At 41.7% G+C, this 27309-nt stretch overlaps 1 protein-coding gene and 1 non-coding gene across 2 annotated transcripts in view; both read left to right on the top strand.

Moving 5' to 3' along the window:
• MAGEA11 (melanoma antigen family A, 11) overlaps positions 1 to 10954 on the top strand; it is an 83964-nt gene extending 73010 nt beyond the window's left edge. Inside the window, exon 2 of the mRNA NM_001080732.2 lies at positions 9612 to 10954. Coding sequence (NP_001074201.1) covers positions 9676 to 10656 — 981 coding nt within the window. The 5' untranslated portion in view covers positions 9612 to 9675 and the 3' untranslated portion in view covers positions 10657 to 10954. The remainder of the gene's footprint in view (positions 1 to 9611) is intronic.
• A 7934-nt stretch (positions 10955 to 18888) lies between these two features.
• On the top strand, positions 18889 to 19023 carry LOC112445838 (small nucleolar RNA SNORA48). The gene has a single exon (XR_003033829.1). It is a non-coding gene; the product is annotated as a small nucleolar RNA SNORA48 (small nucleolar RNA).
• Positions 19024 to 27309: the final 8286 nt, after the last annotated feature.

Here is a 27309-nt window from a genome sequence, read left to right as displayed (position 1 = left end):
GAATGGGAACATTTATTTTTAGCACTTATAAACAGCCTTCCCAAAATGAACTTTCACTTTTCCTCATTCCCACAATCAGTTCTGACAGTCAACATGCCTGAAAAAGTGTCTTCTCCGAGCCTTTCATCACAGCCACTCTACTCAGTGGCTCATTCTGTTCTTTCTCTCCCACCCTTCACCATGCATGACCTATTATTTTGGATGTCTTATCTAAAATCCCTCCAATGTAATGTGACTATATTTAATATATGTCTCAGCAGATATGTGAATTGTCTCACTTTCTCCCTACAAATTTCCCTTATATGCAACTTTTCCATTCTTCCTCATTTTCACAATGTCACGTAGTTTTTCTCAGTTCTCTGTTTCTAGCCTGAAATCACTACCTTCATTCTCTCAAGGCTTTTGTGAATTAAATTTGCCTAAGTATCCTATTCTTGTTTTAAATCTAGGGGGTTATGTTCAACTCAAAAAGTGTTACCTAGGCTTAGGTTTTTTCACTGCAGGTGGTGAGGTGGCAAATATTCACATGCTGAAAATTTTTCTTGGGTGTTTGCATTCAGGAGCTACTATCTAAAACTGATGTGCTCACCCAGAGCAGGGAAGCACTGTTCGCCTTCATACTGAAGATTCAATCCAGTGCAACAGGAGGGGGAAAAGGCCTCCAGATCAGAAAGAGAGATGTAAAAATTATTCAGACTCCAAGATAGTGTATATAGAACACTTTATCAATCTTTTTTTTAAAGGCTTCAAAATCCAGTATTTGAATTTAGTATGTTGCAGTATACAAAGTCTATATACAAAAATAAATTTTATTTTTACATACTGGCAATGAATAATTACCAACTTAAATGAAAAATAGTGATTTTAAAGTAGTTATCAGGAAATATGAAATACATAGGGATAAATCTGACAAAAGGTATATAAAAACTATATACCAAAAACTAAATATCACTGTGGGTATAAACTAATGAAGATCTAAATAACTGATAATGAGGGGTAAAACAACTTATCTACAGAGAAAGAGGTTTTAGTAGATTGAACTGTGGTCCCACAAAAGATGTGTCACTCCTAACCCCCAGTAGCTGTCAGTGTGACTTTATTTGGATAAAACGTTCTTTGCAAATATGATTAAGTGAAGAATCTCAAGATGAGATCATCCTGGGTTATCTGGATGGGCCCTAAACCAAATGACAAATGTCTTTGTAAAAATAAGAAAAGATACAGAATACACAAAGGAGATAACTAAAAGAAAAGGTCAGGAGAAAACAGAGGCAGAGATTGGAGTCCTGACCCAATTCAAAGGTTAGAGCCACCAGACGACAAACAAAAGCAAGGAAGCATTCTGCCCCAGAGCAGTCCTGCCAATACCTTGGTTTCAGACTTCTGGCCTCCAGGACAGTGAAAAAATAAATTTGTTCTAAGGCACTCAGTTTGTGGTAATTTGGCAACTCTAGGAAACTAATACACAGATACAAGAATTACAGTGGACATCTCATCAGAACCTATGCAGAAAAGAATGTGAAATGAAATATTTAATGTATTGAAAAAAAATAAATTCACGAAGCTAGAATTCTATATCCAGCAAAATTGTTCTTCAACAGTGAAGAGAAGATAAACTTTCTCACACAAACAAGAAACTGAGGGAATTCATTGCCCATACATGCATTTTGCAAAAAAAATAATGTTAAAAGTTCCTTGAACAGAAGGGAAAATAATACAGATCAAAACCTTAGATCTACATAAAGAAAGGAAGAGCATGAGAAAAGGGAAAAGAAATAAAATGATTTATTTTTCCTATTCTTAAATGCTCTGATAACTGCCTACTAACAATGTACTGGGTGATTATAACATATACATAAAATATGAATATAATAGCAATGTCAGAAGGAATGGGTGGAAGGAATCGGGAATGCTCTTTAATAAAATACATATATTATATGTGAAGCAGCTTTGTGTTATTTGAAGGTAAATGTAAATGAATGAAAAATATTTAATATTATAAACTATGGAAACTGTTAATTAAAAAAACATATTTGATATGTTTCATGGAGAAAAAGAAATAATATGTGATCTCACTTACATGTAGAATCTGAAAAAAAAATGAACTCAAACAGAGTACAGATTGATGGTTGCTGGGGTAGGGTGGGGAAGGGGGATGTGGAAATGGGTGAAGGTGGTCAAAGAATACAAACTTTCAATTATAAGAGGAACAAGTTCTGGTAATATAATATACAGTATGATAACTAGGTTCAGTTCAGTTCAGTTCAGTTCAGTTCACCGACTCGATGGACATGAGTTTGAGTGAACTCCAGGAGTTGGTGATGGACAGGGAGGCCTGGCGTGCTGTGATTCATGGGGTCACAAAAAGTCAGACACGACTGAGCGACTGAACTCAAACTTGAACTTGAACTTACCTGCTGAATATTTCTCTTCCTTTTCATCTTGTTTAGGTTGCTGTGTTTTTGGTGGCCTTTCTTTATGCTGGAAGTTTGTGGTTCCTCTTTATTATGGAGATTCCTCCCTGTGGGTGGGGTTGAATGAGTGGCTTGTCAAGGTTTCCTGGTTAGGGAAGCTTGTGCCTGTGTTCTGGTGTGAGGAGCTGGATCTCTTCTTTCTGGAGTTCAATGAAGTGTCTAGTAGTGAGTTTTGAGGTATCTATGGGTTTGGTGTGACTTATGGCCGCATGTATTTTAATGCCCAAGGTTATGTTCCTGTGTTGTTGGAGAATTAGCTTGGTATATCTTGCTCTGAAACTTGTTGGCTCTTGGGTGGAGCTTGGTTTTTGTGTTGGTATGGAGGCTTTTGGATAAGCTCTTGTCGACTAATGTTCCCTGGAGTCAGGAGTTTTCTGGTGTTCTCAAGTTTTGGATTTAAGCCTCCTGCCTCTGGCTTTCAGTCTTATTCTTACAGTAGCCTCTAGACTTCTCCATCTATACAGCACTGATGATAAAACATCTAGATTAATGGTGAAAAGATTCTCCACAGTGAGGGACACCCAGAGAGAGGTTCACAGAGTTATGTGGAGAAGAGAAGAGGGAGGAGGGAGATAGAGGTGACCAGGAACAGAAGAGGGGGAGTCAAAAGGAGAGAGACAGATCCAGCCAGTAATCAGTTCCCTAAGTGTTCTTCACAGCCTGGAACACCCAAAGAGATTCATAGAGTTTGGTAGAGAAGAGAAGGGGGAGGGAGGAGATAGAAGTGACCTGGGGGAGAAAAAAGAGAGTCAAGAGAAGAGAGAACAATCAAGCCAGTAATCACACTCCTAAGTAAAAATGGGTACCAAAGATTGGATTCTTAAAGGTACAGAATTGATAACAAATACCAAAAAGCAAAGATTAAAAATCTAGAGTAGAGGTTAGACTCTCAAAAATACAATATTAAAAAAAATCATAAAAATTATTTTAAAAAATGTATCAAATTTGCTTTAAAAATGGGGTCTTTTTTGCAAGGTAATAGTTATAAAAACAAAAATTAAAGGAATAATAAAGAACTTTAAAATTTAAAAAATTAAAAATTAAGAAATGATAATAGTAAAATATATCTAGGAATTTCTCTGGAGCTGTTGAGGACAGTGTGGGGTCACTTTAGTTTCAGATAGTTCCTTGTTCCAGCTTATACTTCTCAAGGCCCTTTCCAATGTAGTCAATGTCAACTACAGGGTTTTAATCTGTTGCACCTGTCACTTCCAAAGCAGTTCCCTGTTCTTTGTTTATTTTAGCTTCCTCTGTTTGCAAGTCTCTTCAGTGTCTAATTTCCACCCTGACACAAGGGGGTGAAGGTGGTCACTTATTTAGTCTCACTTGTTCAGGTGTGCTGTGGGGAGGGAGGAACACTGTGTGTGGAGAGAGCTCGTAGTGTATGGACCACACTCGGTTTGCCCCAGCTCATGGCATGTGTGCTTTCCCGGTCTACACTGCTCAGGCTCCAGGTTGTTCTGCAGGGGAACCATCTAAAGCGGGCCCTGGGTTGCATGCACTTCCCAGGTCTAAGCCGCTCAGGTTCACGTTTTCAGGTACTCCACAAAGGCACAGACTTGGTTAGGCCTGCGTTTTGTGCCCTTCCCAGGTCTGAGCAGCTCAGGCGTCCAGGTGCTTGGTGAGCACACTCTCCCAGGTGGGCTGTGCGTCTTATCACCTCCGCGGTCCCAACCCCTTGGTTTCCTGGGTGCACAGTGAGAGCGCTGTCTCAGGTGTGCCATGGGGAACTGATCTCTGAGTGTGAACCTCCTGGCAGATGTCAACCATCCAGGATCCCAGGAAAACTTGGTTAGTAACTGGGAGCCTGCTCACAGTTTAGTGGAGGATGCCATCTCTGGGGCCGAGACTGCCCCTCACTTTCTGGGTCTGGCTGTTGCCCACCTGCCTCCCTGCCTCCAGCGGGGGAGGGACTGGTCTGCAGTTGGCTAGCTCTCCTCTGGTGTTCACTCAATCCTTTGTTCTGTGAACGGGCCAGGCTGTGCCTTAGAGCTTTTTGCAGGAAAGTTCTCTCTCTCTTTCTATCTCTCTCTCTGGCAATCCCACAGTTTGGGTTGCTATCTCATGTTAGCTCCCTCAGATTGTCCTCAGGGCAATCAGGCCCCATCCTTACCCTAAGCATGCAGCCACGCCTCCTTGTTCAGCCCCTGCTCGCTGCTGGTGGATGCGAGCATCTGGGCTACTTCTTCTCTGGGAGGTGCGGTTAGGTGCCTAATCTGTGGGGTATTTTTTTTTTTTCCTCCCAGTCACGTTGCCCTCTGGGATTCCAAAACTCCCCCACAGACTCGCCGGTGAGAGGGTTTCCTGGTGCTTGGAAACTTCTCCTTCATGACTTCCTTCCCGGAATGGGTCTCCATCCCTAACTCTTTTGTCTCTCTTTTTATCTTTTATATTTTATCCTACCTCCTTTCAATGAGAATGGGCTGCCTTTCTAGGTGCCTGGTGTCCTCTGCCAGTTCAGAAGTTGTTTTGTGGAATTTGCTCAGTGTTCAAATGATTTTTCGATGAATTTGTGGGGGAGAAAATGGTCTCCTGGTCCTATTCCTCAGCCATCTTAGGACTGTCCTGAATGTTGAATTTTAAGCCAGCTTTTTCACTCTCCTATTTCACCTTCATTAAGAGGCTCTTTAGTTCTTCTTCGCTTTCTGCCATAAGGATGGTGTCATCTGCATATCTGAGGTTATTGATATTTCTCCCAGCAGTCTTGATTCCAGCTTGTGCTTCATCCAGCCTGGCTTTTCACATGATGTACTCTGCATATAAACTAAATAAGCAGGGTGACAATATACAGCCTTGATGTATTCCTTTCCCAATTTGAAACCAGTCCGTTGCCCCATGCCCAGTTCTGTCTGTTTCTTCTTGACCTGCATACAGGTTTCACAGGAGGCAAGTAAGGTGGTCTGATATTCCCAACTCTTGAAGAATTTTCCAGTTTGTTGTGATCCATACAGTCAAAGGCTTTACTGTAGTCAATGAAGCAGAAGTAAGATATAGATCAATTAAAAGAGGGGATGAAGTGGAATCATATTAAATTCTCAAATAAAAGCAGAGAAGGCAGAAAAAGTGGAGGAAATGTAGAGTAAATGAAACAAATAGAAAACAGTTACAAATATATTAATAGTAAACATTAATCCAACTATATCAACAATCACTTTAAATGTGAATGATCTATATATACAAGTTAAAAGACACAGATAGACAAAGTGATATAAAAACAATATTCAATCACATTTTGTCTACAAGAAATTCATTTTAAAGATAAAATTCAGGTAGGCTAAAAGTAAAGATATGGAAAAATTTTTTTTTGTTTGGTTTTTGTTTTTGACTCTAGGACAAGGAAGTCATTAGGGATACAGAGAGGCATAACAGTGAAAAATAAGTCAATTCTCTAAGAAAATATAGAAATGTTAAATGCATATGCAACTAAAAACAAAGTATCAGAATATATGAAGCAAAATCTTGATAGAGATTAAAGGAGAAATAGGCAAATCTACTTTTTTATTTGGAGACTTCACTACCACTCTGGAAGTAATTGATAGATCAAAAAAGGCCAGAAAATCAGTAGAAAAAACAGGTGACTTGAAGCACACTATCAATCAACTCGATCTACTTGACATTTATGAAATACTCCATCCAACAACAACAGAATACATATTACTCTCAAGTGACATAAAACATTTATCAAGATAGAACAAATTCAGAACCATTAAACATACCTAAAAGATAGAAATTATACTAAGTTGTTCACAAACCGCAATGGAATTAAACTGAAAATCAGTAACAAGAAGGTAGTTAGAGTATCTCTGAAATATTTAGAAATGAAATAACATACTTCTAAATAATTTGTAAGTTAAAGAAAAAAGCCCAAAGAGATTTAAAATATATATTTTAAGCTAAATAAAAATGGAAGTATAACTTAACAAAACTGTAAAGAAAGCAGAGAGAAAAATAGAGTAAAAAAAAATCAATGAAATTGAAGACAGGAAAACAATAGAGAACATCAAGGAAACACAAAATTGGTTTTTTGGAAAGATCAATAAAATTAATAAACTTCTAGTTGGGCTAGCCAAGAGAAAAGAAGACAGAATTACAAATATCAGAAATGAAGTAGGAAGCATCACTTCTGATTCCATGGACATTAAAAGGGAAATAATGAAATACATTCACATGCATTCTACACCTGGCAAAGCTCTCCTTCAGAAATGAAGAAGCAATATAGACTTTCTCAGACCAAAAAAAGGTGAGGGAGCTCATCACCACTAGACCTGCCTTACAAGAAATAGTAAAGGCAGTTCTTCAAGTTGAAATGATATAATCATATACACAGAAAACTGTAAAACCTCAGCAACAACAACAAAACTGTTAGAAATAATGAACGAATTCAGTAAAGTTGTTCCAGGATGACAGGCTTGGGTGGCTGTCTTCCACAGTTGATTTGATATGGACAGACTCTGGCCCACAGAGGGAGAAGGCTAACTTAGTGATAGGAGTCAAGGTGATGATCCTAAGAGAGGACTAAAAACTCCCACCACAGAAAAAAACTGGTCCCCAGGCCCATCCTACCCCAGCTGTTAGCCTTGGGAGACCTTGGGAGATAGTCAGATGTGGCAGACTCTTGACTTCCACCAGCAAAAGAGATAAATTTACATGGAGGTGAGGGCTTTGATCTGAGGGAGCACTCAGGTCAACCAAGGAAGGACTCCCAGACCCTGCCAGTACCCTTATGGAGGGCTGAATTATCTGCCCATCCCAAACAGAGGGTTCCCACAGAAACATACCCAAGACCCCAAGCAGGAATGTCAGGAAAAGGTGCCACCACCCTACCCATTTAATTTCTGCAATAGGCATCTTGGGCAAGAAGGGCCTTCTGAAGGCAGGGGATGCAGGCCTAGGAGAAGATGAGGGTGACCCCAACCCAGAACACACAGGGAGCCATACAGAGCCCCCTGACCCTGCAATCAGCTCTGATGAACCCCCACACAAGTCTGTCAGGTGGAGGCTCCCCTTTCCTCCCTTCTTGGGGAGGGAAGGCTCCTTATCTGAAGGGTGAGGCATCAGGTGGACCCAGGCAGGGCGCTCACAGAGTGCCGTGGTCAAGGTGAAACCTGTGGGGTTTTCCCGGCAAGGTGCCTCTGAGGGGCAGCAGACGAAGAAGTCCAGGCCCCACCAGAGGTTGGTTGGATTCAAAGTGAGTATTCAGAGCGAGGAGAGCAGGCCCGCTCAGCCCCTGGCTCTGGCATGCTCTGCCCCTGCCTTCGTCCCTGGGAGACCTCAGGCAAGGGTTCTGGATGTGTCTCAACTTCCACCCCAGGGAACTGAGGCACAGTGGCATTGTCGGTGGGGGACTCAGGGTGGGAGACGTGGAGGTAAGGATGCAGAGGATCCTGCCCTGTGAGGCTGAGAGGAACTCCATGGGGACCCAGGGGCCCATGATGCCCTAGCTCCCAGGGCTAGGGAGTGCTGCACCCCTCTTTGTCTTCTGACTTCTGTCTCTGGCACCTCAGGGCAATGGTGGTTGCAGGATGAAGGAACGGTGGGCTCCAGGTGGGCTGAGAGGTCGAGGAGACCCAGAGAGACCTGCTCTTCTCTACCGTCAGAGGCCCAGGGAGGCACCTCCATCCTCCGGACACCTCCCCACTCCCCGGCGGCTCAGACATGGTGGCCTTCGCCCCACAGAAACCCTCTCTAGTCCGAGGAAAGGAGTGTTTCTACCCGACAGGAACCCCGACGCAGAGAGAGTTGTGCAGACACTGCCCTGTCCCTGCTGCCGGCCCCAGAGACCCCACAGGCCTGTCTGGGAGATTCTTGGCCTCTGGCCTTTTCCGTAGTCCCTGTGAGGTGGCTGCCGTGGTCTGAGAGGTTCACCCTCCGGTCAGCAGAAGGAGGAGCCCCAGCCTTAGCAGGAGTGGAGACAAGGACTCCAAAGGTAGGAGAGGGAAGCCCTTCCACTGTGGAGAGATGGATCTCCGGCCTCGTCCCACTCCTGCCATCAGCCACAGTAGACTCCCAAATAGGGTTGCTTCAGTGCCCTGTGCTGCCCACCCCGCTACCCCGGCTCCGCTCCCTTGTCTGGTCTCTGGGAGGCAGAGCTTGGGCCTCAAGGGTGCAGCTGCAGGTGAGAAGGGGAAGAATGCACCCCCCATCTGCTGGTTTTGCAAAGCTCAGTGCAGCAGAGGGATGAGTCTCAGGCTCTGCCAGGGGTTTACTGGAGGAGTGGACCCGCTACTGAAGAACAGATGGGGCCCACGCCTCCCTGCCCCTGCTCTCAGCCATCAGGGACCCAGGGTGTGTGATTGAGTGTGGTGCCCCTTCACTTTCTCCTCTGCTATCTCAGGGAAGTGAGACCTTAGTTTCAGGAGGGTTACCTCATGTCAGCAGAGGGAGGAGTTACAAGTCTCAACATAAGGACTCCCATGAACCCCCTGTTACAGGAGAGTTGGCTCCCCAGAGTTAATCCAGCTCTTATGTCACCCCAGGGAGGCTCTGGGCAGGTGTGGCCAAATGTGGCACCTCCCTCACTTCCTCCTCTTGGTCTGAGGAATGTGAACTCTTGTTCTGAGAGTTTTGTCTCAGAGCAGCAGAGGGGTGGGTGCAGGCCTGCCTGGACAGGAGAAAGATGAGGCCTCTCAGTTGGCATTTATGGGACCATCCACCTTGGAACAGTGAGGACATCACAAAGTCTGGCCTTCCCCGTCCTGTCAGCACTCTGAGTTGGGGGCAGGACTGTAATTGCAGCTGCAGCCTGAGGTGTCCCTTAGCTCCTCTTATAGGGATTCACATCATCCTGGGGGTGAGGACCATGGTCTGAAATGTGTGTCCTCAGGTAAGCTGAGCAGAAGAAGCCCAGACAGGGCCAGGAGTCAGTCAAGGTGATGTCCCTGAATGTCTGCCACACCAGAACAGAGGGGACACCACAGTGCCCAACCTTGCACACTCTGCTGTCTTGCCTGGAATCTGCAGGCTAAGCCGGCTGGTTGCACCCTGAGGAGCTTTCTTGGGATTCTTAGGGCACAGATCAGTCAGGAAGACAGGAGACCACACCCCTACCCCGAGCACTATCTAAGGGAAGATCTGTTAAGATAGCCTTGGTCAGAGCTGACAGGGTTGAGTTTCTCACACTCTTCCTCTCTTCCTCAGATCAATTAGCTCTAATCACCACCTCCTGCCTACGCCTCTGCCTGCCACCCTCAACAGCATCACCATGCCTCACAGTCAGAAGAGTCAGAGCCACAAGCTTCAAGTAGGCCTTCAGGCTGAAAAAGAGGCTCAGGGCCTGGTGGGTTCACAGGTTCCTGTAGCTGAGGAGAAGGCCACTGCCTCCTTGCTCTCTTCTTTGATCCAAGGCACCCCAGAGGTTGTGCCTACTGCTGGGGCACAGAGTGTTCCCCAGAGTTCTCAGGGGGCCTGCTCCTCCTCCACTACCATCGAAGCCATTCCACTGAGCAAATCAAATGAGGGCAGCAGCCAAGAAGAGAGTCCAAGCAGCTTCCAGGCTCCCATGTTCTTGCTCAGTGATGTGCTAAACAAGAAGTTGGCTCAATTGGTACAGTTGATGAGGGTCAAATATGTAACAAAGGAGCCCGTCACAAAGGCAGAAATACTGGAGAATGTCATGAAAGAGCATGAGGATCACTTCCCTGTGATCTTCAGCAAAGCCTGTGAATGCATGGAGATTGTCTTCGGCATTGAAGCAAAGGAAGTGGACCCAACCAGCCACTCCTATGTGCTCCAGAAGACACTAGGTCTCACCTATGATGGGATGCTGAATGACGGCCAGAGCATGCCCAAGACCGGCCTCCTGATATATATCCTTGGTGTGATCTTCATGGAGGGCAACCGTGCTACTGAGGAGAGAATCTGGAAAGTGCTAAATATGATTGGGGTGTGTGCTGGGCAGAAGGATTTCATCTACGGGGAGCCCAAGAAGCTCATCACCAAAGATTTGGTGGAGGAAAAGTATCTGGAGTACCATCAGGTGCCCAACAGTGATCCTCCATGCTATGAATTCCAGTGGGGTCCAAGGGCCCATGCTGAAACCAGCAAGATGAAAATCCTGAAGTTTTTTTCCAAGGTCAATGGGGTTGACCCCACTTCCTTCCCATACTGGTATGAGGAAGCTTTGAGAGATGAGAAAGAGAGAGCTGCCGCTGGGGATGCTACTTCTGCCATGGCCAGCGTCTAGGTTCATAAATGACATTGGTCACATACTTACTGTCCTCTGTCCAATTTTAGAACAAGTATTTTTCTATTCTGTTAAACCTGGCATTGGAATAGGAATTTCCTTAGAAACCTGCAAGAGACCAACAGTAAAATAGATGGGATCAAGAAACAAGAAAAACATGTAAAAGGCAGTTATCCTAAGAATCCTATATCTCTTTTTGTCTGCTGTTTTGTAAAGTTAAAGATATACACTTAGATTTGCTTGGCTAATTAAACAATGTATGAGAAGTTAAATTCTAATAAATAAGAGTCCTGGCTCACTGGCTTATTTATGCTTATAGGTGGGTCTTAGAGGTGAAAGAAAAGCCTAGAATGGAAAATTGCCCCTGGCAGTTCCTCTGGGATCACGGAGAAACAGAGCCCACTCTCCACCTGGAGAAGGTGTGGAAGATGTCCTGCCCTCTGTCGCCACACCACTAAATACAGTGTACAAACTTGGTGTTCTGTACACATCACCTAAAAGGATTTCCTGAGAAAAGGCTGGTATTTCTTTGAAGCAGTGCCCATAGGCTGGCACTTTTTCCATACTGGGAGAAACAGAGCCCATGGCACTGAAAAGACATTTAATTATTAATAAGTTATCATTAGTGTAATTTGGCCAATCCTAAGCAAGGGCTAGATCTTTGCTAGGGGTGAAATGGATGAAAATAGTCCTTTGGATGGAAGAGCCGTTGGGAGGAAGGAAAGGGTTAGTCCTTGACTCAAATTCTGGGGGTTTTGAGTTGCATTCAGCTGGGGAAGACCTCCTAATATCCAAATTAAAGATTATACCTACTATCAAGGAAAATTTACTGAGTTTTGTTTACAAAGCAACATTTGAGGCTCACTTGTTTTATGTCTTAGAGTGTTGTATATTCTCTGAGATGCCATGGAGCGCACTCATGCGCGTGAGCGCGCGCGCGCGCGCACACACACACACACACACACACACACACACAATCCCAGGAGAATGATAGAGTTTAGGGTCAAAATCATATTAGAATTACTGTTATTATTAAAGGTCCATTAAATGCCAGGCCATGTGCTTGACAGTCCCACAAGTCAGGGCTTGTTAAACCCACTTCACAAATGAAGAACCTAAGGCTCATATTGGCCACTTGTCTATGGACCCAGTATCACATATCCAGTAAGTGAAAAAGCTGGGACTGGATTCCTGGTCTGAATTCACTGAGATCCAGGCTCTCTCCACTCCTCCTAGCCTGAGGCAGACCTTTTGTCTCTTAGTTCATTTCTCTTCCCAGTACTGCATCATGGCAACAGAAAGAAGGGCCCTGTGGCCAAGGTACTAAAAGCAGGACTAAAGAAGAAAGGTGATGATGAGACTTAAACTGGATTTCTGGATTGTGTGTTGCCTTAATTTACCTCTGGTCCTTGTGCCTGAGCCCCAGGGCTCCTTGAAAGCTGACTGTGCCTAGGTGCTGACACTTTGTCCTGGGGTCTGGCACTTTCTTGCATTACACACCCTTCCAGTGGTCTTCCTTCATGTGCACTTCTGTCCAACTCTGGAATGTAGCCTGCTAATCAGCTTATCACGTCCTCTTCTCTGAAGACTGTGCCCTGCTCCCAGTGGAACAGCCCCCAATATATCAACATTATTTTAATTTGTGTCTCCCCTTTTCTCATTAGGTTAAGCAGAAAATCAATTTAATTTCTCACCCATATAAAGACGGATTTAGGCAGTGAAGTCCTGAGTAAAGGGATTCCTCAGGGCAGGATTTAATGTCAGCAGGACCTTTCCCCTTTGTTTCAAGAAGCAAGCAATGAGCTAGAATGACCAGGAGCCAGGGATAAAGATTAGACAGGACACAATCAGTCAGTGAGCATCGTTGAGAGCATCCTGGCAAGAGCAATTGCCAGAGTCCAGAAAATAGACCACCTACAAAACCAAGTCAGAAGAGGCCCAGGCAGGCTGGTAGGGCTCTCTGAGTCCAGAGTTCAGGGGCCAGAAGAAGAGATGGTGGGGAACCTGGGTGGGTGGTACTGAATGCCTTGTAAGAATAGGCTGGACACTGTTTACAATAGCCAGGGCATGGAAGCAACCTAGATGTCCATCGGCAGATGAATGGATAAGAAAGCTGTGCTACGTATACACAATGGAATATTAATCAGCTATTAAAAAGACTGAATTTGAATCAGTTCTCATGAGGTGGATGAAACCAGAGCCTATTATACAGAGTGAAGTAAGTCAGAAAGAAAAACACCAATACAGTATACTAACGCATATATATGGAACTTAGAAAGATGGTAACGATGACCCTATATGCGGGATAGCAAAAGAGACACAGATGTAAAGAACAGACTTTTGGACTCTGTGGGAGAAGGCAAGGCTGGGATGATTTGAGAGAATAGCATTGAAACATGCATATTATCATATGTGAAATAGATCGCCAGTCCAGGTTCAATGCATGAGACAGGGTGCTCAGGGTTGGTGCACTGGGATGACCCAGAGGAATGGAATCAGGAAGGAGGTGGGAGGAGGGTTCTGGGTGGGGAACACATGTACACTCATGGCTGATTCATGTCAATGTATGGCAAAAACCACTACAATATTGTAAAGTAATTAGCCTCCAATTAAAATTAATTAATTAATTAAAAAAAAAAAGAATAGGCTGGGGAATTGGCATTTGTGACCAGCTGGAAGTCTCAGTGTGGTCTGAGTGGGTAAGTCAATTGGAGGAGTGGACCAGCCATGTACCAGACACCACCCGTTCACTTCCCCACCACCCATTGTGTCCTGTTGGAAAGAGCACAGCTGCTACCCTCCATCATTTGGATGAGCTACGTTTCTTGACACCTCTAGGGGTGCAGGGCACCCTTGCCAGTGTCCCTGGGCTGGAAGCTGTCTTGATGCCTGCTGGAGGCTGGGGTGTTGCCCTTGTGTAGAGTGGAGCCCTCCATAGAAGCTAGGGCTATGTGAGTGAGTGGGGGTGGGGACCGACATCTACCAGTTGAGACAGGCCAGGGGCACCTGTGAAGAGTGGAAGGCGATGCACAGTCACAAGGAGAGGGCAACTGGAGAGGCAATCCTTGGGACTAATCACCTCAGAGACTCTTTGGCTAAAGGGCTAGGCATGGGCACGCATTGAAAAATGATCCAGATGTTGTCCCTGCCTCAGGCTGCCTCCCTTGTTTTCTGAGCTATTGGGACACTAGAAGGTGGGTGTCCTGCAGCTATGACTGCTGGTCTTCATTGCCACCAGGTTGTCCAGGACAGAGGATTGGCCTGCATTATCTACCCAGGTGTAAACTGGGGCACTGTAGGACTTAATTCACTTGCTTTCCATTTCTTTGAGATCAGTGTCCTTCATGACCTGATGTCCAATAAATTGAAAGTTTTTTCTTATTTGGATTTTTAGGTATATCAGGTATGAGTTCCATTCCTCTCATTCCACTGTGGCCAGAAGCAGAAGTTCTATAATCCAAATTTAAAGTCTAAATTATCAAGGCATGACAAATGTCCTCGAATTTCAGTCTTATTCACATTATAACTAGTATTGAAAGGCTATGGGGCACATTTATGTTAATACAGACATACATTCGACTAGGAGAATATACAGCAAAATGTCAGCAATGTATTTCTCTACTGTTGTTCAGTTGCTCAGTCGTGTCCAACTCTTTGCAACCCCATGGACTGCAGCACGGCAGGCTTCCCTGTCCTTCAGTATCTCCCGGAGTTTCCTCAGACTCATGTCCATTGAGTCAGTGATGCCATCCAACCATCTTAACTTCCTTCATCCCCTTCTCCTCCTGCCCTCAATCTTTCCCAGCATCAGAGACTTTTCTAATGAGCTGGCTGTTTGCATCAAATGGCCAAAGTATTGGAGCTTCAGTATTAGCATCAGTCCTTCCAATGAATATTCAGGGTTGATTTCCTTTAGGATTGACTGGTTTGATCTCCTTGCAGTCCAAGGGACTCTCGAGTCTTCTCCAACTCCACAATTCAAAAGCATCAGTTCTTCGGTGCTCAGCCTTCTTTGTGGTCCAACTCTCACATCAGCACATGACTACTGGAAAGACCATAGCTTTGACTATGTGGACATTTGTCAGCAAAGTTGATGTCTCAGCTTTTTAATACCCTGTCTAGTTTTGTCATAGCTTTCCTTCCAGGAGCAAGCGTCTTTTAATTTCATGGCTTCAGTCACTGTCTGCAGTGATTTTGGAGCCCAAGAAAATAAAATCTGTCACTGCTTCCACTTTTTCCCCTTCTATTTGCCATGAAGTGATGGGACCGAATGCCATTATCCTAGTGTTTTGAATGTTGAGTTTTAAACCGGCTTTTTCACTCTCCTCTTTAACCCTCAGCAAGAGGCTCTTTAGTTTCTCTACTAGTGGAAATATAAATGATTTCTATATTTTCTTATTCATGGTTTTAAAATTTTCCAACATTTTGGAAATATATATGAATTACCTTTATAACTATAAATATTTTAAATCTGATTTTGACTGCCAAAAATAAATACATATCCTTTAGATGGTTTGTTTGCAAAAAAATTGATCAACCTCTTGCTGAATTCTACCCAGCCTCTGGCTTGCCTACTGCTTGTTTGACTAGAAAGAAAAAGAAATGCAATCCAATTAGTAAGCTATGTGTAGCCATCCAACTTCCCTCACATTTTCAAAGACAGTGCTGCATAGATAAGAATCCATCTCCTTTTTAAAGCCTTCTCTCCAGAAAAAGTATTAACTTGTATTTCAAAAAGTAAAATTACATTTACATCTAAATCATATTCTCCATGATATGATTGGATCCAATATTTATACAAAGGAGAGTATATGGGCAATTTGAGGAGAAGGAATTATAATTATCACATTCATTACTATGAATGTTGTTTATGTGTCTCTTGTCAGAGCTCATAATAAATAAATCATGCTATTTTTAAATGATATTCTTCAGTCATTACTGCATTAATTCCAACTTGTGCCTGAAAATGCACTTTTTATTTTCTTATGACTGATGCAACATTTTCATTAGAACACTTATCATTTTCTTTCATAGACTATTATCAACACACAGTCATGATTATCTTTCACCAAGTAAATATCATGTAAAAAGTGTTGTAATTGATAATTTTGATAATTTTCTCTACTGAAGGTTTTATGTTCTGTTGTTGGCTATATTTCACATACTCATTTTCTGCACTCAACTATTTCACTATTTTCATGGTTTCATTCACACACTGACCTAACAAAGCCATTAATGATTATTGATATGATTCAAAATTATTTGTGTGCCTTGTGCTGTGCTGTGCTTAGTCGCTCAGTCATGTCCAACTCTTTGCAACCCCATGGACTCTAGCCCACCAGGTTCCTCCATCCATGGGGATTCTCCAGCTAAGAATATTGGAGTGGGTTGCCATGCTGTCCTCCAGGGCATCTTCCCAATCCAAGGATCGAACCTGGGTCTCCCACATTGTGGGTGGGTTCTTTACCTTCTGAACCACCTGGGAAGCCCAAGAATACTGGAGTGGGTAGCCTATCTTTCTCCCGGGGATCTTCCTGACCCAGGAATCAAATCGGGATCTCCTGCATTGCAGGCAGATTCTTTACCATTTGAGCTACCAGGGAAGCCCATTTGTGTGCCTTAGGATATTCTAACCACTGTGTTGCTTATTGCTTGTTCTTTACTTTTCTTTCTCTCTTCCCTTTGTTCCTTCCTTTTGTTCTTTTTTTTTGTAAAGTACAACTACATAGCCTCTTTCCTTATGTGAACATTTTCTTTGTATTGGACCATAGCCTACTTTCTGAAATGAATCAGCCCCTGAATTTTACCAAATCATTTTGATCCAAATGTGTTTCTATGGGTTTTTAGCTGTAAAATATATACATATGATTTATTTCTTTGCAACTGGATATTTTCTAATACTTTCATTTTTTTATTTTTAAAATGTAGGTTTCACATTCTCCAAAAATAGGATACATGTGAAAATATACTTCAATTTAAAGAATAATAAAGGTGCAAGTGAATTAATAAGCACCAGTGACTTTTCCAATACCATTTTTTTTTTACCAATGTCATTTAATAAGTTAGCTAGCATTTTCCTCTTGGAAAATTAAAACTGTTCCTAATTTTCCCACGTCATCACCTTGTTTCCTTTATATGCATTTGCTCTATATCTAAATCATTTAATCACTATTGTACACTTTTAAACATAACAAAGTACTACTGTAAGACATTCTTCTTACAGTAGTAAGAAGAGTATGATTTTATATAACCTGTATCTGATTTTAAGTAACCTGTCATTTTTGCCCTTTCTGCAAACTCCTGTGTTCTATGCACAGTTTCATATAATTTAAACTATGTCTGCAATGGACTGAATATTTATGTCTTCTCCAAATGCTTATATGTTTGGAGGTGAAGTCTTTGGGAGGTAATTAGGTCATGAAGGTGGAGCCCTAATAAATGGGTGCCTATAGAAGAGGCCAGAGAGTTAGCTAGTTCTCTTTCTTCCATGTAAGGCTCAGTCAGTTCAGTTCAGTCACTCAGTCGTGTCTGACTCTTTGTGACTCCATGGACTGCAGCATGCCAGGCCTCCCTGTTCATCACCAATTCCCAGAGCCTACTCAAACTCATGTCCATCACATCGGTGATGCCATCCAACCATCTCATCCTCTGTTGTCCCCTTCTCCTTCTGCTTTCAATCTTTCCCAGCATCAGGGTCTTTTCCAGTGAGTCAGTTCTTTGCATCAGGCTACCAAAGTATTGGAGTTTCAGCTTCAGCATCCGTCCTTCCAATGAATATTCAGAACTGATTTCCTCTAGGATGGACTGGTTGGATCTCCTTGCAGCCCAAGGGACTCTCAAGAGTCTTCTCTAACACCACAGTTCAAATAAGGATACTGAGAAGTTAACAGTCTGCAACCTGGAAGAGGGCTTTCATCAGAACCCAACCATGCTGACACCATAATCTCATCCTTCTAGCCTTCAGGACTAATAGACATAAAGTTCTGTTGTTGATAAGTCACTCCATTTATGGTATCTTCTTATAGGAGCCTAAGCTGATGAAGACAGTGTTCAAAGCCATTGTTTTATAACAGTCTTTTTAAAAAAAGTTCTTAGATATTTCAGCTCCCTTGTTTTGTTCCATTGATGCTATTTATTATTTTTCTAATTTCAATTTCATTGATTTCTGCTTGTATCTATATTATTAGTGATATTATCATTCTTCTTGCTTTGGTTTTAATTTACTTTTATAATTTCTTACATTAGGAGCAGATATTATCAAATTGAGTCTTTTCTTCCTTTCTAATATAAGCATTTAATGACATAAATTTCCCACTTAGTACTTCTTTAGCTAAGTCCCCAAAATTGTGATATGGTGTATTTACATTTTCATTCAGTTCAAAATATTTTCCAGTTTCCTTCAATAATTTCTTTTGATCCATGGTTTACTAATTGTATTGTTTAATTTCCAAATATCTGGGGATCTTGATGATATAAAATAAAATAAATGTCGAGGCCTTAAATGCTACAGTGAGGAGTTTCTACATAATGTGCTGACCAATGGGAAACCATTAATGATTTTTGAAAGGTGTGCTGATATGATCAGAGCTATGCTTGAGGAAAGACAATCTTGAAGGATAGAATGGATTGGAGGCAGGAAGTAGGGAGGTAGCTAAGGGTCAGCTACTCATTCTCACCAACTATGCCATATCATGCTGTTACATGTATTGAATTTCTCTCTGCTCCTGAAAGATCATTTCTCTAAGTATTCAAGTCACTTTGAATTTAAATGCCAATTTAAATGTACTAACAAATTCACTAGTTAGTCATCTAATTAGCACATACTTTAACTATCTACATGAATGACTGATTTAACCATTACCATGGCCAAGTCAGTTAAATTGCTCATTTTGGGCTAAAATTGTTGTTAGTGGAGTAGATATTTGCATTTAATATATGCATTTCAAACTATAAGTAATTGCTACTTGGAACCTAAAACGTAATTATCATGAGACATAATTAGTATTAAATCAGAATCTTATAAATCTCTGCCTAATTATCTGAATCATATATCTAGATGTCTGGTTGCTATATATTTTTATAAGGTCTCATGATCTTTTAAACCAAAGCATTTAGTTTAACAAATCTCTTGGAACTTACCAATTCTGTGAAAGTGGAACAATTGTCACCCAGCATGTGTGACTTACAAGGTAAACAAGATGAAGTTGGGCTGAGCTCATAAAACAGCATGTGTATCCCTGACCTGGGGAGAGTGGCACCTGGTTGGTGGTGCCTGTCTCATATTAACCAGGAACAAAACAACTCCTTGTTTATCCCAACTTGGCTTTTTGCTTGTGCCCATGCTTGGCTCATGCCCTGGACACATGGGAAAAGAAAGGATTTAATTCTATTCAGTGAAGATGCTGCAATTTTAAAGATTTTTATTTTTTCAATAGTTAAATGTTACAACATCTGTATTATGAAGTCAGGAAGTTGGAATAATTTCTTGAAGATATATAAGGAAATAGGAATAATTGCTTGCCATGAATAGGAGAAGGACAAAGCACTTGAAGTCATGCCTTGAAGTTAAAAGAGTCTGGTTGGCCTTTCACTTTGCCCTACTTGGCTGTTCACAGAGAGTCAGTGGTAGAGAGACTGTTAAGTCATGAATCAGAAACACAATATTCATCCTGAAGTCACATGCTACTGCTGCTGCTAAGTCGCTTCAGTCGTGTCTGACTCTGTGCGACCCCATAGACGGCAGCCCACCAGGCTCCCCCATCCCTGGGATTCTCTAGGCAAGAACACTGGAGTGGGTTTCCATTTTCTTCTCCAATGCAGGAAAGTGAAAAGTGAAAGTGAAGCCGCTCAGTCGTGTCCGACTCTTAGCGACCCCATGGACTGCAGCCAACCAGGCTCCTCCATCCATGGGATTTTCCAGGCAAGAGTACTGGAGTGGGGTGCCATTGCCTTCTCCTGAAGTCACATAGTCACTTTCAAAAAACACTACAGAACTTTTGTGACCAAGACCCTTTGTGTCCTTCCCTTCAACATTGTTTTCATTGTCACTGTGGCTCTTAATGTTTTGGGGTATGGATCCTTTTCAGAATCTGAATGAAAGTAAGGGAAATGAGAAATTTTGTCAAGAAAATTCCCTCCTAAGTGCCATAAATTTTTGTCTATAATTTTGTCCAAAATTATAGCACAAAATCATAATTTTTTTCTATAATTCAAGACGTTGAGAGATTCCTCCCTGTGTGGGGTTGTGTACCACAAAGATATAGTTGACGTCCTAACCCCCAGAAACTAATGACCTTATTTGGATTAAGTGTCTTTCCAGATGTAACCAAGTCTATTAGGGTGGACCCTAAACCAATATGCTTGGTGTCCTCATAAGAGAGGAAAAAACAATGTGAAGACATAGACACACGAAGAGGAATGCCATGTGAAGACAAAAGAGAATTCAAGTGATGTGCCTATGACCCGTAGAACACTGAAGTTTGCAAGTATCACCTGGAAGCTAGAGCAGAGCATGAAACAGATTCTCCCTAGAACATTCAGAAGCAACCCAACAGTGCTGACATCTTGATTTCAGACTTCTGAGCTCCAGAATTATGAGACAATACACTTCTGTTGCTTTTAGCTATCCAGTTTGGCAACCCACTCCGGTACTCTTGCCTGGAGAATTCCATGGACAGAGGAGCCTGGTGGGTTGCTGTCCATGGGGTCGCACAGAGTCTAACATGACTGAAGCGATTTAGCATGCATTGGAGGAGGAAATGGCAACCCACTCCAGTATTCTTGCCTGGAGAATCCCAGGGACAGAGGAGCCTGTGGGCTGCTGTCTATGGGGTCACACAGAGTCGGACACGACTGAAGCAACTAGCAGCAGCAGCAGCAGTTTGTAGTGCTTTGTTTCTGCAGTCCTAGAAAACTAATACAGATTTTGGTTGCTACTATAACAAATATCTAAAGTATAGAAGCAGATTTGGAATTGGATAATGGGAAGAGGCTAGAATTCTTAAGTGTTGATCAAAAAAAGCTTGGATTACCGTTAAGAGAGGATGGTAAAAATATGAATATTACAGGCATTTAATGTTATTGGGGGCTCCTTGGTGGTCCGGTAGTTAGGAATGCACCTTGCAATGCAAGGAGACACTAGTTGGACCCGGTCCAAAGAAGATCCCACTTGCTGTGGAGCAGCTGGACCCAAGTACGACAACTGCTGAGCCCATGTGCCTAGGAGCCTGTACTCCGCAACAGGAGAAGCCATCACAGAGAGAAGCCTGCTGCACCACCACCAGAGAGCAGGTCCCCGATCAACTACAACTAGAGAAAGCCCATGTGCAGCAATGAAGACCTAGCACAGCCAGGAATATATAAATAAAAATATGTTAAAAAAATAAAAGCACTTCTGGTGAGGCCTTAGAAAGAAATAAATGCGTTATTGAGCATTGAAGGAAAAGCAATCCACTATATAGAGTGGCAGAAAATTTGTTTGGATTGTGTTTTGCTGTTGGGTGAAATGTAAAACTTAAAAACCATAAACTTAGATATTCACTGAGAAGTTTTTCAAAGTGTGGAAGATACAACTTGTTTTCTTTGTACTGCTTTTATTAAAAGATGAGAGTAAAGATATAAATTAAGGAATAAATTATTAAGCAAAAAAGCAACCAACACTTAATGATTAGGAAAATTCTCAGTCTATGTAGATAGACTGGAAATAAGGTCAAAGGTGTGGCTGAACAACTATTGGCTACATCGCTTAGGTGTGTGCCTTGTGGATCCAATCAACCATCTCAGCAAAAGTCCAGCAACAGGAATATGGTGATCTCAGAAGGCTCTGGGGCAAACCCCATGTCAAATGATGTGAATTCCCTTGACATTCATGGAAGGCAGGTTTTTGAGAAGTATACCAACATGCATTGTTAGCCTAGATTGGAAGGACAGAGGTGGGAGAAACTGCAAGGAAGCATGACTCTAAGGGCAGAAGCCATGGATGCAAAGGCCAGAAAGACTACAGGCAGAGGGGGAAGACTTGCCTCTTTGTTTCCAGAAGGTAAGGGCTGCCTTCCCAGGGCTAAGAGAGGGAAGAGCATCAAGTCACAGAGATTTATTCCGTAGGCCCTGGAACCTAGTGAATCTACCCTATTGTGAACTTACTTTAGACTGACACCTTTTTTTCCCTCCAAATTTCTCCCTTTTAGAATAGGACGTCTAACTTTTATTTATTTATTTGGCCATGCCCTATAGCATGCATGATCCTAGTTCCCCAACCAGGAATAGAAACTCATACCCCCTGTGATGGAAGTGTAGTGTCCCAACCACTGGACCACCAAGAAGTCCCTAGCATGTCTATCTTAAGGCTGTTCTATAATTATACATTTGAAGCAAATTTCTTTTCCAGGTTTCACAGGTATATAGATGAAGAATAATTTTGCCCCAAGATGGACCATATTCTGAATCTCACCTATAACTTATTTAATATGATGTATAGGATAAGATTTAGGACTTCCGTTGATAATACTTAGATGATTATTTTGGACTTAAAGTTGGTGCTGGAACGGGGTTAAGACTTTAGGGGATGTTGGGATGGGGTGTTAATTATTTTGTACATTGAGAAGTACGTGAACTGGGGGGTGTGCAAAAGAAAGATTGTTGTGGGTTGAATTGTGTGCCCCTTCAAAAAAAAAAAAAAAAAAACAAACCACATGTTGAGGACTTCCAAGGGTTGCGTTAGAGGTAAAGAATTTGCCTGCCAATGCAGGAGATGTAGGAGACGTGAGTTTGATCCCTGGGTCAGGAAGATCCCCTAGAAAAGGGAGTGGCTAAGCCACTCGAATATTCTTGCCTGGGGAAATCCCATGAACAGAGGAGCCTGGTGGGCAATAGTCCATGGGATAGTGAAAAGTTGGGTACAACTGAGCATGCATGCACACGCATGCACAATGTGTTACGAAGTTCTAATTCTCAAGTATATGTGAAACTGACTTTATTTTGAAATAAGTTCTTTGCAGATGTAATCAAGTTATTATTGTGGCTCGAATCCAGTATGCCTGGCATCCTTACAGAAAAAGGACATGATGTGCAGACACAGACACAGGACAAACACCCATAGAGGTGGAGGCAGACATTGCAATGAGGTATCTACAAGCCAGGGTGTGCAAAGGATTGCTGGCTGCCACCCAGAAGCTAGGAAAGGAGCACGGAACAGAAACTCCCTGAGAACCCTTCTAAGGAACCAACCCTGCCGATGCCATGATTTCAGATTTCTAGCCTCCAGAACTGAGAGACAACCAATATCTATGTTTTCAAACACCCATTTTACCCAGTTTGTGGTACTTTGTTTCACCATCCCCAGCACACAACCCTCCCACCCTAAAGTCTCATCCGTATGTCTTTAAGTAACCTGTGAAACCCAAGATCCTTCCATTTTCAGGTATTAGTTCAGCAGCCCAGACCTAGCAGCAAGATGTCTTGAGTACAGTACAAAGCAAATTTTGAATGCAATTTCTATGACTAAACCTAGAGAATATTATACCACTGAAGAATCGTTGCAAGAATTTAATGAACTACAAAAGAGTATTGCTTTGAAAACAAGGTAGACTGGGAGCAGAAATTTCATCCTAGAGTTCAGATTCTCGCCTATGACTAACCTTTGCTTACTCATTGATTAATGTGTTTACCTGTCTTCTCCACAAGCATAGAGTTGAATATCAAATTTGCAGGCTGACTCACTTTTTGATGGATACTCAAACACATTCATTTTCAAGTGCTAAGTAAAAGCTTATGCCTTAGTGAAGTAAAATGCAGGCAACAGGCAAAATGAACTTGTCCTGAATACCTTATTAAAGTGTTAGTGTGAGTCCCTCTTAGGTTGTTAGCTGGGATTATATCCGTCAGCTTCCAGTGGCCGTAGATCTTGGCAATACGGAAAAATACATGTTAAAAGATATATGGGAACATAAGTAAAAAATCAAATGATATGAGCCACTACATCGTATAGTTTTTGAGGTCAAAGAAGCTGCTGAAGAATTCATGAAATATAATAGGTTTCAAATTTTTTTTTAAAGGAAAATTTGCTTCTAATTATATTTAACTTTTCAATCTCTAAGGGAAAATATATTGTTCTATCAACTTTGAATTTGGGGCTCTAATTTAGAAAGGGTTTTCTTTTTTAATTTAAATGTATTTATTTTTAATTGTAGGATAATTGCTTTATATTACTGTTTTTGATTTCCTGCCTATATCAACATCAATCAGCCATAGGTATATATATGTCCCCTCCCTCTTTAACCTCCCTCCAACCTCCCACCTCCCATCCCATCCCACCCTGGGTTTTCTTCTTATTTTCTTTTGTGCAGTGGTAAAAATATTCTTTCCATTGGGTTGTAAAGAGAAAAATCCAACCATTAGTATCAGGAGAATCATTTATTCACCAAATATTTACTAAGTATCTACTATGTATCTGTCATCAAACTGGGGCAGTGACAATACAGAGACACATGAGATATTCTCCCTGTCCTCAAGGATTCTCACTGATAGAGGAAGACTCAAAAAATTACAATTATAGTATGTGCTGATAAGAGAGATATTTGATTCATTCAGGGTTGGTGGGAGGGAGTGTGGAGGACAGATGGACTCCAAAAGGTAGTAATTGAGGTTGAACCCTTAAAATTGGCAAGTGCATTAAAGGGAGATGTGATAGCATGGACTAAGGAAAAGGTAAGAAACAGCACATTACATTGGGATACACTCATACTAAAAAAGCACTCATTGTGTTTATCTGAAACTCAAATTTAATTAAGTGTCCTATATTTTTATTTCTAAATTTGGCAACTCTATATGAATTGAATGCATTTCTGTGTCACTGGTGAAGGTCAAGTGGAAGTCAGAGGTTGGTGAAAGATAGGGCTGGAAAGATAGATGTCAGTCATCAACAACCAGGTTCGCCAAGTCAGACAACTTGTACTTAGTTTTGACAACAGTAGTGAGCTATTGAAAAGTTTTTAGCTATTGAAAAGTTTTTAGTTTTTAGCAGAATCATTACCAGCCAAGCTCCTCTTTTAGATGGGTTCTTTCTGGCAACATATGGAGCATCCATTGAAGCAAATAAGGGGTAGCGACAGGGAAATTATTAAATAGACTAATGTAAGGTTGATCCCATAGAGATTATGAGCTTAAACTAGCTGTACTGGTTGGGGGAGATGGAGATTAGGTGCTGGAAGTAACTTCTGGGAGTAAAGTCCAGAAGTTTGGGTAGTTGACCAAAGCGGGTGAGGAAAGAGAGGGGGAGTCTAGGACTGATCTTCACAGATCCTGTCTTAGTGACATGATGTATGACATGGAAAATGTAGGAGAAAGGGCAGAACTTTTAAGGAAGATGACAGGTTATATTTTGGGCATGTTTATTTAGTTGGTTGGAGACTTCTCTGGTGGCTCAGATGGTAAAGCATCTGCCCTATAATGCGGGAGACCCAGGTTCAATCTCTGGGTCAGGAGATATCCTGGAGAAGGAAATGGCAACCCACTGAAGTACTCTTGCCTGGAAAATCCCATGGACAGAAGACCTGGTAGGCTACAGTCCATGGAGTCGCAAAGAGTCAGACACGACTGAGCGATTTCACTTTCTTTCTTTCTTTTTCTATTTAGCTGGTTGGCTAAATTCCAACCAAATGGAAATGAGGACAGCAGGTATCAGAGGAGTGGTTCTATTTGGCAACGTAGACTTGGGAATTGTTAGCACAGAGCTAAAACTATAAAAACAAAACAGAGAACCAATTTAAGAGCATTCATTCTTGCAGTTGGTAGAATTTAAAATCTTCTTTGAAGGACAATTGCCACTGTATGTAGTTCTTTCTAAACCTGGCTCATCCATGTGCCATAAAAAGATTCAGTACAATGAATATACAATCATGGCAGGACACTGTATTAATACCTACTGCAGACCATGTGGTGGATTCCTGTTATCTTGTTTGTGGAATTATCTCATATTTATATACCTCAATGTAACATGAGCTAGAAATAGGCCAACTTATAGAAAAGATAACAGTCAATATTTTTGTGGAATGCATATATCATTCCCATCACAGGATATAACCAAACATGAACAGCAAGATGACTTATCTGAGCCAATGTCAGCATTTATAAAAGGGAATTTCTGGCCTTTCATCCAGTTTAAAACTTCTACTCTGTAACAACATTGGTTGTAGCTTTAGGTAGCAAAGGAGCTTGTTCATTTAAATGGCAATGTATAGAATAAGGAGAGGGTGAAAAATTAAGTTCATATGAAGAACACTTTAACTTGGAAAGAACATTTATATGCTAAATAAAACAGAGTCTTTCGTTGCCTAACAAGGCTCTAAGATATATATACAAATAATAAGCATATAGGTGGATTATTGAGACCCTAATGTATCAGACACAGAATTAAACAATTTAAATGTTATTTCATATACTATTCACAGAAATCCTATAAACTAGATATATGGTCATTCTCATTTTATCATTGAGGAAACTGAAACTCAGAGAAGGTGCTTAACATTTTCCAGAGAGACAATTTTCAAAGTCTATATTTAAGAATTTATATATATATCTATGAATCCACCTGCCAAGGACAAGACACAGGAGACAAGTTCAGTCACTAGGTTGGGAAAATCCCCTGGAGGAGGGAATGGCAACCCACTCCAGTATTCTTGCCTGGGAAATCCCATGGACAGAGGAGCCTGGCGAGTTTATAGTCCATGGGATCACAAAGAGTCAGACACAACTTAACAACTAAACAACAACAATAATATATATAATTCAGATACATACATATGTACATACATACATACACATGCACACAAACATATATCTGTGTATATGTACATTAAAACACATTTATTTATGAAAATATATAGTTACTTTTTATCATTGTCAAAGTAACCATTTCTAATTTCACTGCCTGGTTCACAGTTCACATCCTAAAATCTTCTTTAAAGGGAACACTGTAACATGAATTCCTCCCTCTCTGAGCAGTTATGAAATTAAATAATCAACATATTGCTTTGCCTTATGTCAATTTACCTTCCTAGATTTAAGCCATAGAATCTGTGTTGAATACTGTTTTAAAGTTTATCAAGTCCTACATTCTTTTCTGTGTAGGAATCCCTCTTTGAGATTCTTAACATATGTTTTTTTCATTTTCATTCAAATATTTGCAGTGACTAGGAGTGAAAAAAAGTGTGTTAGTTGCTCAGTCATGTCCGACTCTTCACCAGTCTCCTCTGTCCATGGGATTTTCCAGGCAAGAATACTGGGGTAGGTTGCCATTCTCTTCTCCAGGGGATCTTCCCAACCCAGGGATCAAACCCAGGTCTCCCATAATGCAGGCAGATTCTTTACTATCTGAACCACCAGGGAAGCCCAAAGAGTAAGTCTGTTTCCACCTGGTTTCAAACCGGGAACCTTTTGCATGTGAGGCAAACGTGACAACCGCTACACTGCAGAAATGAGGAAAGGTCACCAATTCTAATATTGGGGAGCTGTGGTAGGTCCTAAATCTGTCCTCTAAAGATTATAGGTCTATCCTTGTTGTCACAAATGATGGCAAGATTTCATTCTTTTTATGGCTTAATAATATTTCATTGTATGTATACCACAACTTCATTATCCATTCATCCATTGCTAGAC

This window comes from Bos taurus, unplaced genomic scaffold (genome assembly GCF_002263795.3).
Source record: "Bos taurus isolate L1 Dominette 01449 registration number 42190680 breed Hereford unplaced genomic scaffold, ARS-UCD2.0 Super-Scaffold_1723_ScbfJmS_2085, whole genome shotgun sequence".
In the NCBI taxonomy this organism is placed as follows: Eukaryota; Metazoa; Chordata; class Mammalia; order Artiodactyla; family Bovidae; genus Bos; species Bos taurus.
Note: the sequence above shows the minus strand (reverse complement) of the source record. Positions and strands in the feature narration are given on the sequence as shown.